Raw genomic sequence first — 19,881 nt, 5'->3', positions numbered from 1 at the left:
CATATTTGCCAAGCAAGATTTCACATAACGGGGAGTCAAACATGACATCTTAGCACACACAATGATAGATTCAGTCCTTCTGAGAATTGACTCCTAAGTTTGTAAACCCAGCATATCAAACCGATAATAAACCACAGAAGCTAAATAGAAAAATACACGTCTAACAAATAATAGTGGGACTGTTTTGGATGCCAGAAAGGAAAGAAATCACATTAAACTACTTGTGTCTCCCATACCATGCTCACCAGGCACTCTCTGCAGAAGATGAAGCTCCATCACTCCCGCATGCTGCAGGATCTCTCCAGGAAACAGGAAGCCCTGTCACTGGAACAACGAAGCATGACGACCCGCACCCGCCTCACATCCCCCTCCTGCTCTGATAAGACCCCCGTGCTGCTGGTTCCTCTCACCAACTCCAGCGGCAGGAGCAACCTGCAGCTGTTGGCTTAGTCACATGACATAATGTATCCTATTTGAAAGCACAGGGACATAACACATTACATTTTTCATCATGTTTTTAACCCTGCAGATAGTATTCTGTCAGAAATAGGGACAATTGAAATGATCCAAGCACTAGTTCATTATCCTTCATTTATCATTAGCTGCTAAAGAACTAATGCTATTGCTATTTATTTATTTGAACACAAATATATATTTTCCTGATTTTGTGTAACTTGCTTTGAGTTCAATTATGTACTTTCTCTGTGTAATTGAGTTTTCCAGAAAAGACTAAGGATGACACGCTTTTTTCCTCTTAATTAACTATAGTATTGATGAATAAATGGAGTCTGACAGTGCTGTATCTGTGCGTTTGATTTCCTTGTCTGTGATTGTTTACTAAAACCCACAAGCGGTCATGTTCGTGTTACTGTAGGTCACAGCTTTAACTGACCATTAGCTGTAATGGCTTTGTTTTGCCTCGTTATATTGTTTGATCAACTGATGCTGTGTGGAGGATGAAGATGGCGATAATGACTCCAACAGTTTGCTGGGTTTAGATACCAAATCTGGTAAACAGGCACTTAACACGGCCTCTGAGATAACAAAATAATACAAGGTTATTATCGTTCATCTCCCAGTCCAAGGCTCCTTTACCTCCGGACGGCTCCCAGGTAAGGAAAGAGGAAAAGCAGGCGGAGGAAATGTTTACTATTATACTGAAACACACTCTTCTTCAGCCAATGAGAAATTCCCTCCAGGTTGCTAGGACACAACAAATGTGTGTGCTTTGTGAACATGTTGAATGCAAGCTCACAAAACCTTAGTCTGAGCTTCCTTTATTTTTGATCTCACAGTCTATTGATGAAGTTTGTTTTTTTTGTCTCAAAGATTTGATATTATTATTTATTTTTTAAAAACATTTATATTTTGTAATTGTGTGCTCATATTTCGGCAGCAGATTCAAGCTGTTGCTTTTCAAAATGAGGGTCTGACTGATGTGTGGTCCGTATAAATGCATTTATTGAATCATTATTTTGATCATCATTATTTTCTTAATCATATGAGAAAACATATATCCATCAATTCAATTTATAATTTATGTCCAAAAAGTCTTGATTTTATTTTTACCAAAAACTTTGATTGAACTATCCCTTGTTTTCCTCTTAATGGACTCATGTTGGGAATACCCACTGCAACCTGAAAAACAAACCTGAGAAACAATATTTGAAGTGAGTGAAGGCTGTGTTAATTTACTTTCACTTCGGGTTATAAATTAGGTAAATATAGTCATTACTTTACAAGTATCAGAAGAGTATGAACATATTTGTCTTTAGCAGTGGATCAATAGACTAATCAAACAGCCAACAGTCGTGTTTTCGACCACAGCAGGTCTTTTCTTGGAAAAACACTTCTCTGCCAGTCTGCTCTAATAAAAGGGATTTTCTGCTCCATTTTCCTCACCACAAGCCTTTTGCATGGCACACCCACTCTTCTCTTACACTCACTTTCACACACACGCACACAAACACTAAAAAAACTCATTCCCCGTCATAAAACTGTGAGAAGCGACACAAACAAGTCATCTTTTCCCACAGCCCAACCCGTCCTGCTCTCGCATCGACCATCAACTTCAGCACATTTACAACTTTACTGCCTGGCTCTTCAGTTCATTTAGACAGCCATGTGCTTCCTGACACGTGGAATTATTCTGAATCATTTCACTTAAGGGCCCAGATGCTACCTGTCTGTTGCCCTACACTGAGAGGGCAATTAAGGCAGACTGGTGCCTGCTAAATGCCCCCTACTTCTGCCTGAGCGGATGCGTTTCCTTATCGGTCATGATGTCAGTGCACCTCGCCCCCTTCCTGCCCACTTTTGTTGCCACTGCCTCCTTTCCCCCCCACTGTCTCAGACAGAAGTTGCTTCCATCTCAGAGATCGAGAATCCTGGCACCACCAATGGAGAATGTATAATGAAAACGGGATTAATAAAAGAAGAGGACTTGGGAACATCCTAACTATTTTTCAGGAAATCTGCTTTTTTTGTGTGTTTTAGTCAAGACGTTCCCGTCAGCTTTTCTAGATGTGTCCTTGTCATGGTAAATGACAGTGCTACCATTCTGTTGGACTTCCTGTACCTCTCCGCAGTGTCCATGTCCTAAACTGAAGACATGCAGGTGGATTACAAGGACTTCGTTGCAGTCACTGTCTATTCCATTACCTTCCTTCTGGGTCTTCCCGCCAACCTTCTGGTCCTGTTCGTGTACGTGCGCAAGGCCCGCAAACATGGCGCCACGCCCAACGTGGTCTACGCCCTCAACCTGTGCCTGGCCAACTTGGCCCTGGTGGTCTGGCTTCCTGTGAAGACTCTGGAGACCTTGCTTCAGAACTGGATGCTACCAGCACCCGTCTGCCCGATCTACAGCTTCTTCCTCTTCTCCTCGATGTATGCCAGCTGCCTGTTCATCACCGTGGTGACAGTGGGGCGCTACCTCAGCATCGCATTCCCGATTATCTACAAGAGATACCGCCATGCTCGGAACTCCTGCTTCATCAGCGTTGCCTTGTGGGTCTTGGTGCTCATTCACCTCAGTGTTGCCCTGGTGACTGAAGGAGGGCCTAACTTTGTCTCCATTAAGGGTGACACGTTAGAATGCTACGGCAACTTCAACGACACCCAGCTGGCTGTTCTTCTGCCTTTACGCCTGGAGATGGCCATCGTCTTGTTTATTTTGCCTCTTATCGTGACGTCGTTTTGCACGCTGCGCTGCGTCACCCTGGTGTGGCGATCAAATTTGCGCCCCATGGGAAAGAGAAGGGTTCTGACTGTTGCTCTCTCCACGCTGGCGGTGTTCGTGGTGTGCTATGCCCCCTACAACGCCTCACACATTGTGGGGTTTGTTCAACATGCAAATGTTCAGTGGAGGACGTACGCCATGCTGACCAGCTCCTTTAATGTCTTCCTGGAGCCCGTGGTCATGATGATGCTGTCGCCAGCGTCGTCAAGGGGGTTCATGGGAAGAATGTGTGGACGGCAAAGCCAATTCAGCCGGATTGAGGGGGGTCGGCATCGAGTTAACAGCGCTAATGGTGTTGCTAATGCAAGGACACCACAAACACTACTTGAGAGGAGCTAGGCGGGGGCCCAGGTGACCAAAGAAAGCCATGAGTGAGGTCACAGTGGGGGGAGGCCAAAGGTATCCCGGGAAGAAAATGTGACAGATCCAAAAGCAGGAACAGGATAAAAACGGTCAGCCGATGTGTGTACCTTTGAGCGGCTCCAGAAAATGTCCACATCACCACTCATCTGGTTCAGATACACTTAAAGTCCTCCTGACATATATCCAGCACATTTAGATGAAATAAGAAAAACAGAGTAAGGCTGTTTCGCCAACAGCATACAGTGTCAAAATAACCTGTTATGTCAATGTTTTTGATAATTATACAGTAAGAAGGAACTATGAACAGAGAAGGAAATTCACATCTTTGGAATGAAAAAGATTCTCTCAAAAAAACGCAGTAGTTAATCAAACCTTAGTTTTAAACCAGTCATTGGAAATCGTGCTTAACTTTACATCAGGTGGTCAGTGTGAGGACACATGGCTCCATCTGGTGTCTGGATAGGGTCTGCTCTAACCTCAAACTGGACAATTAATACACCATAGTGCTCGTTATCTTTCCGAAAGGGCCTTTAAAATGGGGGGGGGGGGGGGGGGGGGGTCCATAAAAGACTTCACACACAGGTGCAACAGATATACTGTGTTTTGTTTTGGCACCTGCAGCACGTCGTTCATGTTATTAGTTGCTCCTGTGCTCCTCTGATGTTAAAAGTGAAAACACTTCTGAGGCTGTAGGTTTATCAACAATTTGATGTTTGAAATCCGTTTTAGACTTCAATGTAGATCTGTTTGAGTACTAGTTGATGGGTTTCTGGACATATTAATTAGATAAACTGTCAAATTAAATTAAGTTGGATGTTTGCAAATGTGTTGTGTAGATTGTCTCTTATCTTTAAAGACTAAAGTTTATATTAAAATATGACTTTCTGTTGGCTAGGACACAGCTGGAGGAGGTTGTGATGGAAATACAAAAATAATTTTCAGTTTTGTTCAAATCAAGACAGAGTGGGGAACGTTTCAGTAAATCTGTTACTGTACATACTAATGTCATGTTTTAAATAAAGACTTGTTAGCAAAGCATCATAGATTTTAAATCAGTCTAATGAGTTGTTATGTTATTATTGAATGGACATCTTACATCTAAGAAAATACAATACAGCAAGAATTATAAGCAACATTCAAAAACATTAAACATCTAGTATCATTAATGAAATCACAGAATACAAATGTAACCTGACATAGTCACGTATTTAACAAAAACACTGTTTACACATCACCTCATTAACCAATGATATGTCAAAACACGCCACTGATAACTGGTGTCAGACTCATTTTACTACCAACCATTGACGTAGCTGCTGATAAGAATAGGTTTTTATTTTTAGATTTGATACCAGAACTTGCAATAGAGATACATTTGACTTATATAAGCATCTTTTATGTATAGCTTTGGGTATTATTTACAAAAATTCACAACTTCTTGCAATTTTTTAAATATATACAGAATACCAGAAGTGGGAAGTAACTAAGTACACACTTAAGTACACTATTGAGATGCTTGTACTTTAGAGTATTTCCATGAAATGCTACTGTGTACTTTTACTCCACTACATGTATTTAATACCTTTAGTTACTTCACAGATGTGGATGAATGATGTGAAATATAATCAAGTCTTAAATCAGACTTTAGTTCCACCTGGAGTAAATCCACCAGCTACCCTGCAGTATACAAAGTCATTCAAACTAGCTGCACCTTCACCAGCTTTGAGAACACTTTCATGATCAATCATTATAAAACATATCATATATATTATTCTGAAATGGACCAATCTGCACAACGACTACTTCTGGTACTTTCAGTATATTTAGATGCCAATTATTTTGTACTTTTACTTGAGTAACATTTTGAATGCAGGACTTTTACTGTAACAGAGTAATCCTATACTCAGATCTTGTACTTGAGTAAAAGTAGAAGTACCAGAGTACTTCTTCTACCTCTGCATAATCCGATAACGTTTGATTTATAAAAAGAGAAACCCTTATTAGATGAGGCCTCCAGGACTTCATTTCAACTCATTTGTAAATACAATTATAAAAGAAGGTGTTGCTCATTCTTTGCAGCCACTGCATGTTTGTTTAAGCATTGTTGTGGATACAGAAATCATGTTTCTGTTGGAACCTGGAGATGGACCTCTGAGTCCTCTGGTGGACACCAGGACACCACACAGATACATCCTCCCTGATGCAACATCTGCACTTCTCTTTGTCACCGTTAACGCTTCTCACAGAAGTGATCACAAAACATTTCCACCTGCATGACAGCGAACTTATGGCCGGTTGCTGGGAGATGATGTTTGGAGAGCGGGAAGAACAAAGCCTGAGCTTGTGAATTCCCCCTTATTGAAGGAGATAGCAGATATTCAGCGGGACATGCTTATTAATCTGATCAAACAGTCTGCATCGGCGAGGACAGCCGCACCGTGATGGAGAGCCAGGTTTATCTAGCTTTACACAGGTGAGTTTGACTATTTGAAAGTAACTCATAAGTGTGTATATCTATATTGTATCAGTCATATTTGGCGAAGCTATTTGGTGTTAAGTTTTGCAGAAAAACTGGAGAAGGTAAATGCTTTTAATTGTTAGTTCCCAACAGACTAATGGTGTACTTCAGGATATATTTTGCATACAAAGCATGTACAGATTCTTATTTGTTTGTATCATAGACTTCCATTGTTGTCTAAAAATGGATAAAAACGTAAGAAACTTGTATTTTGTGACAGGATATTTGATTAAGATGAAGGTTGGCACTGATTTCTTTGGGCAGACAATCCCACACACTGTCCTAACCTTCATTACAGAAACAAACAAAATAGTCCCTCACATATTAACAATTTACTCCAATTTGAGTTTACCCTTTCAAATGCTAAAACACTTAGGATTGATCTCATTTAAAAAAAGATATACATATGTATATAGAAGCAATTGGCTTGGGCTGGAGTATAGCCTTCCACAGACAGCGTAGAGAAGTTGGGAAGTGATGGAAGGCGGCTGACGTTTAGTCTTTTCTTCAATGTTTTGGCAATTAGTAAAAATACATAAAATACAACACTCAAGGCACCTGAAGGCAATTTAATGTGGATGTATGCACTATTTAAATTATGAATGAATATGATAGTAGTTTCTTTGAGTAGTTAGTTTGACATTACCACTGAAAAAGTTGACCTTTTGAGTTTAAGTGTACCTGGAACAACTTTAGCCTTTAACATTTTATGTTCTCAAAAAAAGAAGAAGAAAAGACTTCTGACTTTGTTTCCTTTTTTAAAATCTTTATATTAATTATGTCTTGATTTCCTTCAGGGAATGTATTTAATGGAGGTGACAAGTATGATTAGCAGGTATGACATTTGCTACAGTATGTTCATCATCTCAATTTAGCGTGCTAGCATGCTAACGTTTGCTTATTAACTACAGCTGAGGCTGCTGGGAATATCATTAGTTTTGCATTTGTTTGGTCATAAAGAATCTTTGATTTGATTACTTTTATCCAGACATGAATACAATTTGATTTGCAATCTATTGGAAGGGGATCACGAGTCAGTATATTCATCCTCTGAGGACCATGATTGTCTGAACAACATTGATTGGCAATTCATTTATAAGTTGTTAAGATATTTGAGTCTGGACCAAAGTGGTAGGTGGCTGCCATTACCAAATCACTATTGTGGCTGAAAATGAGACCAAGCTTTAGAAATGCCCTTCATAGTTATCAAGCAAAACTTAAACTTAAAAAAGGGATGTCTCTTTGAAATAAAAATATTTACAATGAGAAGAATTAGCCTGGAATATTTTCTTCTGAATCATAACTCGTGTTTTCCTGCCCCCAGAGTCTGAGAGTCCCTGGTGAGCCGCCATGGTGTGCAACCGCCTGCTGCTCTCCGTCTACATCGTCACCTTCCTGATGGGGGTCCCCGCCAACATCCTGGCCTTCTTCACCTTCTGCAAAAAAAGTGCGCGGCAAGCCCGCCCCCATCGACATCCTCCTGCTGAACCTCACCATCTCAGACCTCATCTTCCTGGCGTTCCTGCCCTTTAAAAATTAAAGAGGCCTTTGACGGCATGGTGTGGCTGATGCCCTACCCCCTCTGCCCCCTCACTGGCTTCTTATTCTACGTCACCATCTACAACAGCAACCCTGCTCCTCACCGCTGTGAGTGTGGAGCGATACCTGGGGGTGGCGTTCCCCCTCAGGTACACCCTGTGTCGCAGACCTCGCTACGCCGTGTACGCCAGCCTGGTGTTCTGGGTGGTGACCTCTCTGAACCTCAGCATCGTCTACATCATGCCCTACGCCCAGTGGAGCAGCGGGGCAGAGAGTGACCAGGACGAAGGCAGCACCACCGGTAAGAACGCCCCGCCTCCACATACCTGCTACCTGAACTTCACCGAGGAGGAGCTGAAGATCCTGCTGCCGGTTCGTCTGGAGCTCTTCTTCGTCCTCTTCTGCGTCCCCTTCTTCATCTGCTGCTTCTGCTACGCCAACTTCATCCACATCCTGTCCAAGCTTCCCAACATCGGCAGGCGGAAGAGGCTGCGGGCCATCGGTTTGGCGCTCGGAACGCTGATTGTGTTCGTGGTGTGTTTCGGGCCCTACAACGCCTCCCACGTGGTGGGGTTCGTCCGTCAGGAGAGCGAGGAGTGGAGGAACGTGGCGTTGCTCTCCAGCACCTTCAACGCCTGCCTGGATCCCTTCATCTTCTACTTCTCCTCAGCGGCCGTCAGAAGCATGTTGAACCACTGCGTCAGGAACATCATGGCCAAGCTGCACATCCTGAGGTGTGGAGGCCCTCCTCACCCTCCCCAACCCTCTAAATGAGGCCATCCAAGACTGAATATACAAGGAGGCACCCTTTCATGAAAGTTCTGGAGAAATGATTCATGTTAATGTTTTTGCAAATTTGAGTTGAACCAATCACTGTGACTAACAGGCGGCTTAGTGTCCTTGTCTCATGTCCGTATTATTACAGGTGAAAATACAACTAACGCTTAATGCGCACGTTTAGTTTTTGTTCTGTATCTGCTCATTCTCTGGGGTTTTTCAAGCTTCAATTAAAAGCTGTAATTTAGTGAATGGTATTGGCATGCATACGTTTCATGTTCATCAACATTACAGATGTCAAAAGGACCATAACATTTTGGTACCACCTTAAATGATCCTTTGGGATAAGGGTTTAAAATGTATTAGGAGAGTTCATCTCACGGATCCTACAGTATAGAACGTTGCAAGCCATTGGGAAGGTGGCTGGTTCATGATCAGTCATTAGATCTGAACCTATTAGTGTTAAGTCAAATAGCGGGTCGTTGCCGAGTTCATCCAAAAATGCATCAGAATTGAAAAACACCCATTGAATTAAGCAGTAATTTAAGTTTTTGGATCTCACTTCCCGAAAATGCGTCACAAATCTGGGGAATGTCACCAAAGACACCCAATTCATAAAACCTCAAATGTAAGGGCTTTGTCCTCAACGTTGTTACTTCAAAAATATTTTAATTTATAAATGGGAATACATGAATGGGGGAAATACTTACAATTATCCAGTAGTTGTATGCCTATTCAAGCTGTAGAAGTAACGTAAAAAACAGGAAATCGTGTTTTCTGTTGAAGAAAACTGTGGTGTTCCAAAGGGAACAAGTACCAACTTGCGACCATCGGGTACAGATGAAGCAGGTTCCATCAGGACAGAATCTTACTGCGTCTGGTTTAATATCATGTTCCTGTGACTCAGTTTCACAAGGGCACTGTTTAATCAGAGACGAGTGTTTTATAGGAGAGAGGGATAAAGCAATTAAAACCAGCGGACGTTACATAAGCAGGAAGTGGAGAGAGAACATTGGAGAGAGAACAGTGGAGAGCTAATTCGGAGTTATAGGCATGAAACAGGCGACAGCGTAAACAGAGATTACACAACGATGTTATAAAGTGTGTCTTTCAAACAGGAAGTGACTGATAACCGCCTCCTCCTGCCATTTCCTGTCAGTAATAATGAACGCACAGAATGCAAGTGTACTGCATGTACACAGATAACACCCAGTACAGCATTTATTCGTTTATTGTATGGGCCTACCATTTATAAACTAAGTTTTATGAATCATATTTTCTCATGATCCCAAAGCAGGTGAAGATGCTGATGCATTTTGGATATCACTTCAGATGAGGTAGCTGCTTATTGGCTCAACTGACCTAAAACCCCTGAGAGCATCATTCAGCGTCATGCTACTGGCTTCTTACCGTCTGACAAGAATCATATTTGTTTTAACCCCCTATTTGCTTTCAATTTAACTTCTACCACAGCTAGTAGTAATGAGATTATTAAAAAAAATGGTGGTCATACATTTGTTATGAAACACATGTTTAGGGCAATTGTCACATTACTATTGCACATCAGCTCTATTATGCTTAGGCTTTTTACTCAGATTTTCTTTACAGGGAAACAAAATATGTTATTCCATAATTTTTTGATTTTTGTAACTTTTTGTTGTTTGGAATCACTAAGAAGAAGCTAAATATTAACCTCGATTTGTTAGGGGCCCTATTCTGCAAATGTTCAGGTGTATATCAGTATGTATTGTCTCTACTTTAAAGAGTCCTCTCCTGCTGATGTTCAGGTGTATATCAGTATGTAGTGTCTCTACTTTAAAGAGTCCTCTCCTGCTGAGGTTCAGGTGTATATCAGTTATGTAGTGGTCTCTACTTTAAAGAGTCCTCTCCTGCTGATGTTCAGGTTATATCAGTATGTAGTGTCTCTTACTTTAAAGAGTTCCTCTCCTGCTGATGTTCAGGGTGTATATCAGTATGTAGAGTCTCTACTTTAAATAAAGAGTCCTCTCTGCTGATGTTCAGGTGTATATCAGTATGTAGTGTCTCTACTTTAAAGAGTCCTCTCCTGCTGATGTTCAGGTGTATATCAGTATGTAGAGTCCTCTACTTTAAAGAGTCCTCTCCTGCTGAAGTGCTCAGGTTGTATATCAGTATGTATTTCTCTACTTTAAAGAGTCCTCTTCCTGCTGATGTTCAGTGTTATATGTGTCTCTCTTTAGAGTCCTCTCCTGCTGATGTTCAGTGTATATCAGTATGTGTGTCTCTACTTTAAGAGTCCTCTCCTGCTGATGTTCAGGTGTATATCTTAGTGTCTCTACTTTAAAGAGTCCTCTCCTGCTGTTCAGGTGTATATCAGTATGTAGTTCCTACTTTAACGTCCTCTCCTGCTGATGTTCAGGTGTATATCAGTATGGTTCTCTCTTTAGAGGTCCCTCCTGCTGATGTTCAGGTGTATATCAGTAGTAGTGTCTCTACTTTAAAGAGTCCTCTCCTGCTGATGTTCAGTGTATATCAGTATGTAGTGTCTCACTTTAAGAGTCCTCTCCTGCTTGATGTTCAGTGTATATCCTATGTAGTGTCTCTACTTTAAAGAGTCCTCTCCTGCTGATTTCAGTGTATATCAGTATGTATGTCTCTACTTTAAAGAGTCCTCTCCTGCTGATTGTTCAGGTGTATATCAGTAGGTGTCTCTACTTTAAAGAGTCCTCTCTCTGCTGATGTTCAGGTGTATATCAGTATGTAGTGTCTCTACTTTAAAGTCCTCTCTGCTGATGTTCAGGTGTATATCAGTATGTATTGTCTCTACTTTAAGAGTCCTCTCCTGCTGATGTTCAGGTGTATCATTGTAGTATGTCTCTACTTTAAAGAGTCCTCTCCTGCTGATGTTCAGGTGTATATCAGTATGTAGTGTCTCTACTTTAAAGAGTCCTCTTCCTGCGATGTTCAGGTGTAATATGTAGTGTCTCTACTTTAAAGAGTCCTCTCCTGCTGATGTTCATGATGTATATCGTATGTAGTGTCTCTACTTTAAAGAGTCCTCTCCTGCTGGATGTTCAGGTGTATATCAGTATGTAGTGTCTCTACTTTAAAGAGCGTCCTCTCCTGCTGATGTTCAGGTGTATATCAGTATGTTGTCTCTACTTTAAAGAGTCCTCTCCTGCTGATGTCAGGTGCTATCTCGTATGTAGTGTCTCTACTTTAAAGAGTCCTCCTCCTGCTGATGTCCAGGTGGTATATCAGTATGTAGTGTCTCTACTTTAAAGAGTCCTCTCCTGCTGATGTTCAGGTGTATATCAGTATGTAGTGTCTCTACTGGGACGTGTCTCCATGCTTTAATGTTCAGAAAGCTCTTTATTTATACTGCAGCTCCTCTTTTCACCCTCTGTCTGAAACCAGAGCCCAGTTGCTCTGATTGGTTAGCTGGCCGGCTCTGTTGTGATTGGTCAACCGCTTAGAGATGTCCCACCCCTTAGCCTATCACGTATAATGTGATGGAGCGTTAGCCAATAGAAGCCAGAGTGATACATGTCACTATGTTACAGAAGTAAACAAAGGAGTTCAAGGATGGGACCTTTGCAGACCATTTACATGCACACAAACCTATAGAACGCACTACACAGGAAAGGGAAACCCCCAACAAGCATAATAGGGCCTCTTTAAACATGTGACTTAACCAGACCGTACACATTTAAATTCATGTATGACAGCTGGAGCAAGCCAAAGCTGAAACTAATGTTAAGATTGTGTTGACAGTATTCATGTGATAAACTTCTGCGTAGGAACATATTTAAAAAACAAACACATTTCATACATAGAGTATTTATTCCAAAAAATTAAATATGACAACCAAATAAAAAGGCTCAACTTAGGACCAGGATCAGATGAGTGTTAAGACAAAAAAAGGTCTTGACGTACAGTTTAGTTCTAAAAGTGACACCATTTAGTAATCAGGCAAAAAAGAAGCACATTAATATACTGTGAAACCCAAACATCGTTTTGTTTATGAGTATGATATGCAGCCAACCGCAGAGGGTTCAAGATTTATTGTTGTGGGGAAACGGGCACTCGTGGAGAAATAACTCAACCCCAAGAACTAGCGCTATCTGTAAACGTAATTTCATATTAGAAGATAAAAGACAATGATGCATACACTAATGGAGGCCACAGAAATGGATTGCAGACGATTGCTTCATTATTGCCGTCCACTTAAGATGAACATGGGGGGGTAATGGGTGTACAGGCAGTAAAGGGAGGCATCTTAGAAATAAATAAATAATGCTACATAAAATCTCAACTGAGCTACTCGTTACCTACAAGATTTGATTCTCTACAAATGTTTCGGGGTTGTGCTCGAGTGCCCACCCCCCACAGGCCTTTTGGTCCTGTCAGCTCCACACTGATCAGTTCTGCATATTTTCTGTTCTTGGCATATGTCCGAGGTATCCACAAACACAAAACAAACACAATCACGCCTTACAGTATCGTCATGTATCAATACTTATCAATGGGCCTCAGTGCCCTGTCTGAAAGTTAAGATCTCTTTGATTTTTTTCAGCACCGTCAGGAAAGGCACAGCCTGTTAACGTCGATCGGAGGATGAACCATCAACCCTCCTCCTCTCTTGAATATGAACTCAACTAAATTTGAAGCAGCACATGCATTGAGAAAATTATTAAAAGTGTAATGAGTTTTGGAGATGATACTAAAGGAGAGGGGGGATCTTTTGACAGGAGGGTTAATGGTTCCTCCCATCTCTTGACATGACAAGTCTCCACGCGGCAAACATCACACGAGTAAACCTATTGCATTATCAAATTTGGAAAAAAATACCACTATTATTAAACGCCATATCTCCGTACAGCCTCTGCGTCAAATAGGACTTGGTTAAAAAAAATAAGTGGTGTGTGCATTACATTAATATCTCTACATATAAATATATCTCAAGTCATACTTTTATTTTGAAGGACAAAAGGCTTTCCAGCTCTGCCAACGCCGAGCAGGAAAAGATTAATAAGGCTCCATATAGACTTTTTAAAAACAGGCAGAAGCTCGAGCGAACAATATTCAACATGCCCACGACTACATTTTCTTTCAAGTAAAATCAAATGCTGGTAATGTCTGACATTAAGAAACAGCTGCAACGTGACAACAAACACACAGCGGGACAAACGGTCGTGATATCTCAGAATTAAAAATGCTTAACCATAAAAACACATGCGTCTCTTTAAGTGCAGTAAAATACCATAATCCTCTTAATCTCTCCGTATTAATATATATGTATCTGATGAAATATTAAATAAATGTGTTTCTCTATAGCAGCTTTAGTTTGGTTGTGGTGACACGCGGCTAGCACAGTTAGCAGTACAGAGGTCATCAGCCAGGTGCTGTAAGGCCCCTCCTCAAGTCCTCCACCCCCTGACCAGGCACAATGGTTTGGTCCAAGAGATGAAACCTGAAGGCTTCCTCTGTTTCAACTGAACTGCAAGGCCATGACAGAAACACCCTCAGCCTGGGTATTAAAGAAAATCTGGCAACAGTGAGCGATTCAAGGCATTATTAAGAGATGAAGTCAAAATGTATCAGGAAAAGTGTTCCTCACTGCATAATGACACCGTTTTCTCCAAAATAGAAAGGATTTATTATTGTTTAGTAACTGGTCTTGAAATTATTATTACTATTTCGCAACCATCGCCAACCGTTGTTTTTGATTTTGAGGAATTTGTCGAGCTAAAATGTCTAACTTTGTGAGAATTTGCAACTTTTTTTAGTCGTATTTATGTTATTAAACAGTTTCTTTGGAGTTTAGACAGTTGGTCGGTCAAAACTATATATTTCCTTGGTATGTGGGAAATTACAACAGACATTTCTAACGTTTTATGGACAAAACACTTAATTTAAGGTAAGAATAGTCCTTAATTGCAGCCTTATTTAGAACCGTTAATACTCCTGAAACTGGCTCTGGAGATACCCAGCCCGGATTTCTTCTGAAAACAAACGCAACAAAAATGCAAAGGATGAAGAGAGTGAAATCTGAATATGTAATATTAGTTTTCCACTGGCAGTGAGTCCCCTCAGATAACACAGGAGAGTCTCTGCCTTTCCACTGAAGGCCAGAGACGCAATAAGTGAGATTATTATTTAGATTTTCTACTTTTTGATCTTAAAATGAGAAACTTGGTTCTTTTTCAGATCATGAAATAACAAATTAGTGCTACAAGAAATGACTCAAATCTACACCTGGTAGCAACTCTTTTCGGCACACCTGTTCAATGTAATCCAGCTCTGCCATATCATCCTTATGGCAGAGCTGAGTTCATAATGTCCAGTTTTTATGATGGTGTTTATTATTGGTTAATGATGCTGTAAATCACCACCATCACTATGACCACAGTAATAAACGATACAAATTCATAAGATCACCGTCAACCAAACCTGAACATTATAGCACCATAAACCACTTGTTTAGAAAACAATAGTGTTAGATTGTGTAAAATAATATTACAGGTGTACCTAATCAAACTGCCACCGAGTGAGTTCAGATTTTAAATATAGATTTGTTATTGTGATGAGGAAAAAACCTTCAAGGTCTACCTTGTGACCTTCATTATATTTCATGTGGCGGCAATTCAAAGGGCCATAATCTACACTAAGAATATTTAACAGAGAATTGCATTAAAAAACTATGAATATTGCGCATTTCCTTAAATGTTTAGAACTTTGTGTCCTTTAAGAGCAACATAATCAGAGAAAACTGTTGTCCTTGGTAACCGATTGAAGCATTTTTTGAATGATTTCCGCAGAAGGAAATCAGCGTGTTAAGTGGACATGGAGGTAACCACCAGAAAACTAAATATTTAAATGAATCACACAAACTTGTGGCTTGCGTTGAGGCGCACTAACCTACATAAGATCCTAACCCTTCCATCTAACCGATTCAGGCACTTTGATAAATCTCTCTAACAGACCTCACGTCTGCAGCATCCGTCCCTACTTCCATGAGGATTTCAAATACATTCCGGAGTCCAAGCTCACTTGCCAAAACGCACTCGAAACAAACCGTTTTACCACGCCAACACATACACACTGTCTGCGCTAACACCTTATTGCACCAAAAAGAGTTCTCCACAACTAAATTGGTCTGTAAAAATGGGGAAAAGTCAAAAATGTGTGGTCGTCAGAAGTAATGAACATTCTGCTCTATTGCTGTAAATTTAACTTAAACAGAAAAATGTGTATAAATAGCGAGAGGAATAAAAAACACACGGGAAAGGTTTGGTTCAACACGAGCAGAACTACGAAGGAGAGGAGTTTAAAACTGTCCATGGCCTTGTTTTCTAACAGTCGCGGTAAGGCATCCAGATACACAATGCCCCGTCGATGTGGCTTTGTTTAAAAATAAGAAATTCATTCAGCGTCTGAGTGCAGAGTTTCTTACCGTCAGAATGACTGAGGAACCGTTGGCTTAAAGGGAGACAGAAGAGTAACCGCTAAGGCAGCTTTGAGGAGAGACAAGAAAAGAAGAAAAAAGGGCGAAGCTTTTGTGTTTACGAGCGTACTCTAACAATGGCAATCACACATTTGCTCGACAGAGAAATAACACGTATAGTTTTGTATCTAGACAAGCAAACAAACATGTAAAACCGTCACAAAATAAACCAGCGACGTTAGGCTCAACGTGAGGAACGAGTCACTGCTTCGGCCTCCACCCATGCACCATAAAATCATCAGTTTTTGGATTCCCTGCTGCTCCGCCTTTCTTGGACACATGGGAAATAAACTGCGGTCAAAAGTGGAAGGTGGAGAGTAAAAGAAGGAGACAGAATCCATGGTGATGTAGAACAGAGGAGGAGGGAGAGGGACAGAGACTATTGGCTGGTTTCAGATTGCATAATGTGGCTGTAACTCCTCTCTGGCTTATTACATCCTTACTGCAGTCACAGCCGCCGCCATCCAGCTGCAGCAGCACGGAGGGGGGGGTTGGCGGCCGAGGAAAGGTGGAGGGAAGTGGAGGCTTCAGGCGAAATACATGGTGGTCAGTGTGTCGTGGTGGATCTGAACGGCCTTGGCCAGCGCCTGGGGGTCCCGGCCGTTACTCTGCCCCGAGACGTGGCTGCCCTCCGCACTGCAGGAGACCACAGGGAGACACGTGAGGAAATAAGGTTTAGCTCTAAATACAATCATGCCACACAAAAAGTTCTTATAAAGCACACTTAATTCAAAGTCTTTAGAAAATATATGTGGAAATTATCATTTACTACAAATAGAGTATAATATATTTAAAAAAAAAAATATTTAACTATATATATATATATATACATACACACACACACACAATAATAATTATTATATTAATGAAGATACATTTATTTACAATTATTTTAATGATAGTTTTTTCACTTTATTTTGTTAATTGTATTTAATTTTGTAAGTGCTCTTTCTGTGTCTTTTAACATTATTAGCCAACTTGCCATCGCTATGAACACGGAAATGTTGAGGACCCCAAAGTTTTATGTTAGAAATGTGCAGTAGGGGTCCCCAGCACGTAGAAACTGCCGGATGCTAACGTGCATATGTTGGGCAATTTGCACAATTAGCATAAGCTGATCAAAGTTAGCCCAACGAGAGTTTAAATATGGCCAGTTTCTGGTTCCAACTGCCATTTCTGATGATGAAAATGTAAGAAATGGATTTAGCATCCTCAATAAACCGCCAACTGTAGAAATAGGCTATAATGCTAATTAGTGCAACATCCAAATGCTAATTGTAAAAATTGCCCAACATATGCTAATTGCATTCTGCAGTTTCTATGTACTGGGGACCCCTACTATACATTTCTATTGTAAGACTTTGGGGTCCTCAACATTTCCGGGTTCACAATAGGACTGAGCTGGCAGATCGAATGTGTTTGTTATGTTTTTTGATTTGTTAGAAGCTTTGCAATCGCATGTGTTTTCATCCCTAATAATGGTGTTTCAGAATGATAATAATTTGAAATAGGGTTGTGTGAGCTCACCTGCACTCTTCACTCTCTACACAGAAGGACGTTCTGAACACACATATTGACATTTTCAGATTTACTAGTACTAATTCTAGTGCACTGTTTAGATTTTTCATATAATGTTGTCTAAAATGATTGCAAATCAAATCTCATTTCAGAAAAAAAGTGTCCCTCCCCCCTACCTGTCGTGCTCTTTGTCGACCAGGTGGTAGCGGGCGCGGAAGGCCACCAGGTGGGCGTAGTAGGCCGGGGCGGGGATGGAGACGGAGCGCGTGCAGCGGACGTAAGTGTGGCACAGCTGGTAGGTGAGGAGCTGGAACTCGTCTCCGGTGAAGCAGTTGTCATCCCACAGAACGTGGTAGTGGGACGGTCGGCTCGTACCCTGAGGGGTGAGGGGGCAAGCCCAGTTAATCACACCCGAGAGAAAGCAGCTCCGTGGAGACGAGGCTAAAATTAGGTGGAGCTGGAGGCCTGGCTGCTCAGCACAAGTCTATCTAACCAGGTGTGGTTGTGGAAGGTGAAATAACCTTTGATACTTTTCCACAGCTGATTGGTCCAAGTATACATAACATTCAGAAGCAGAACAGTTCATCATATTAAAGAGAATGTCAGCATGGCTTTAAAAGGTTCTTCAATGTGCAGTCAGTCTAAGTGTACTGCCGTATATCAGTCTATACAGTGAAGGTAACGCACACATAGGAAAGAATGACCAATATCACTGCACAATGTTATACTCCCCCAAAGAAAAAAGAATCTACTTTTTGTGTAATGATATCTTCTTCCTGCACTATATCAAATCCCTTTAAAAGAAAAAAAGGGTGTTTTCTTCTGAGACTTTCCAGTGACTTTGCCTGTAAGTGTGAAACGTACCTGGATTCCAGCGTGGCTGCAGAGGTAAAAGTCGAACTCGTAGGGGTGAGTGATGTCCGTGTCCACTGTGGTGCCGGCAGGAATGTTTCCACTTCGTCCAACCTGCAGGACATTTAACAAAGTGATTTCAAAGAGGGACATACTGCAAAAGAAATCCAATTGATATGCATGAGCAGCAGTTTCAAATCTTTCTTTGTTTACTCTCAGTTCATGAGCCTCTACTCCAAAACAATTCATCACAACACTTTATTTATGCCAGGAGAAATTGTTTTTTGTGACAGTTGCTCCATTTTATAACGTAACAAAACGATAATTAAATATAATGAAAATATGTTTATAAATATGTCAAATTAAAGTAAGAATGTGCACTAAATAGATATTACAAATACATATATTTATATAAACATAAAACGTAAAATGCCCAAGAAAAAAGAATCAATGTTTGTTGTTTTTGTTTAACATAACAAAATAAAAAGTGCATTTTTTCACTAAAACAACATGTGCAAAACATACAGTAGTGTATTGGTATGAATAGGAAACAGGTGGAGTAAGCAGCTATAATAAGAATAATAAGTAGCAGAAATATTGTCCCTCCTCTGTGTCACTCACCCGCTCATTGCGATCTGCACAGAAGAGACGTGTGTGATGGCGTTTCTGTACCACAATGTAAGTGATGCCCGGCTGGTACTCCTTCTCCAGACTGATGCAAGCCTCCCTGATGGCCAGCAGCTCGTAGTACAGCACCTGCACAGGAAACCACAATCATTTTACTAGTATGTATATAACCTGCAGCTCATCAAGAATGTTAGATCGTGGGCTGGCTTCATAATAAGTAAGTCAAAAGAAAGAATAGAGTGTGTTACATGTCTGAACTGCCCCTCTGACACCCCGTCCCTGTAGAAGATGATCCTGGTTGGCTTGTAGCGGGTGGATTTGTAGAACTGGATCAGGAGCTCTTTCACCATGGAGGCCAGGTCCTGGATGACTTCCTGTCGGGGCCTCTGGACCCGCACCGTAGCACAGTACCTGCTTGGGTGGGCGTCCATGCTGCCCACCACCTGGAAGATCAGACAGGAAGTCAATTGTGTGGAGATGCCAGTCCCTTACCATAAAGGACAGCTCACCTCCACCTCAAATATTCCCTTTCTATTGAAAAACACTAACTGTATTAAAGCACAGACAACACGTGTAGTATAGTTCCTACATCATACAACTCACAACAGATATGTCGATCATTTTAAGTGACTAGTTTCTAGTAAGATAAATGATTTTCAAATGTATTTTTTTCTTTGTGTACCAAATAGTTCCAATTTATTGAACGATTGTGAATTTTTGGAATTCATTTAAGAATCTGATTTTTTAAGAGTAAATGTGTTTCATGCTGGTGTGTGCGATGCATACAAAATGAAGACAAATGGGCCGTTTTAACATGTTTTTCTTACATTAGGACCTAACAATATAAAAGGAAACACTCTTCTGTTATTTCTAAATGTATTAGCAGGAGGGGAAAAAAGGCCAGGATTTTCAAACAAGTAGCTGTTCTTTAAAGTCCAAAATAAAGATAAAATGAATTTTCCG

General features: G+C 40.9%; 3 protein-coding genes across 6 annotated transcripts in view; 2 read left to right on the top strand and 1 right to left on the bottom strand.

The window, feature by feature from the left end:
• The first annotated feature begins 2,376 nt into the window (after positions 1-2,376).
• LOC117559302 (free fatty acid receptor 3) lies at positions 2,377-4,124 on the top strand. The gene has a single exon (XM_034235989.1). The coding sequence runs from the start codon at positions 2,612-2,614 to the stop codon at positions 3,575-3,577; it is 966 nt and encodes a 321-aa protein (XP_034091880.1). The 5' UTR covers positions 2,377-2,611; the 3' UTR covers positions 3,578-4,124.
• A 3,345-nt stretch (positions 4,125-7,469) lies between these two features.
• LOC117559301 (free fatty acid receptor 3-like) lies at positions 7,470-8,432 on the top strand. Its single transcript, XM_034235988.1, is given in 4 exon segments — positions 7,470-7,559; positions 7,561-7,650; positions 7,652-7,747; positions 7,749-8,432. Coding segments are annotated over 4 exon segments (960 nt in total).
• Positions 8,433-12,238: 3,806 nt separating this feature from the next.
• Positions 12,239-19,881, bottom strand: part of ago3b (argonaute RISC catalytic component 3b) — a 31,253-nt gene continuing 23,610 nt past the window's right edge. For 2 of the 4 annotated variants that reach the window (XM_034235984.1, XM_034235986.1), the window contains exons 16-21: positions 19,167-19,361; positions 18,913-19,047; positions 18,304-18,405; positions 17,616-17,815; positions 17,449-17,481; positions 12,239-16,557 (exon numbers count right to left, since the gene is read on the bottom strand). In XM_034235984.1, coding sequence (XP_034091875.1) covers positions 16,449-16,557; positions 17,449-17,481; positions 17,616-17,815; positions 18,304-18,405; positions 18,913-19,047; positions 19,167-19,361 — 774 coding nt within the window. In that variant the 3' untranslated portion in view covers positions 12,239-16,448. The remainder of the gene's footprint in view (positions 16,558-17,448; positions 17,482-17,615; positions 17,816-18,303; positions 18,406-18,912; positions 19,048-19,166; positions 19,362-19,881) is intronic. The other 2 variants (XM_034235985.1, XM_034235987.1) reach the window with 1 other exon arrangement.

Source organism: Gymnodraco acuticeps, unplaced genomic scaffold (genome assembly GCF_902827175.1).
Source record: "Gymnodraco acuticeps unplaced genomic scaffold, fGymAcu1.1, whole genome shotgun sequence".
NCBI lineage: Eukaryota > Metazoa > Chordata > Actinopteri > Perciformes > Bathydraconidae > Gymnodraco > Gymnodraco acuticeps.
Note: the sequence above shows the minus strand (reverse complement) of the source record. Positions and strands in the feature narration are given on the sequence as shown.

What these genes read in the sequence shown, in the direction of transcription:
- LOC117559302 (XM_034235989.1), top strand. Translation starts at nt 2,612, where the DNA reads ATGCAGGTGGATTACAAGGACTTCGTTGCAGTCACTGTCTATTCCATT.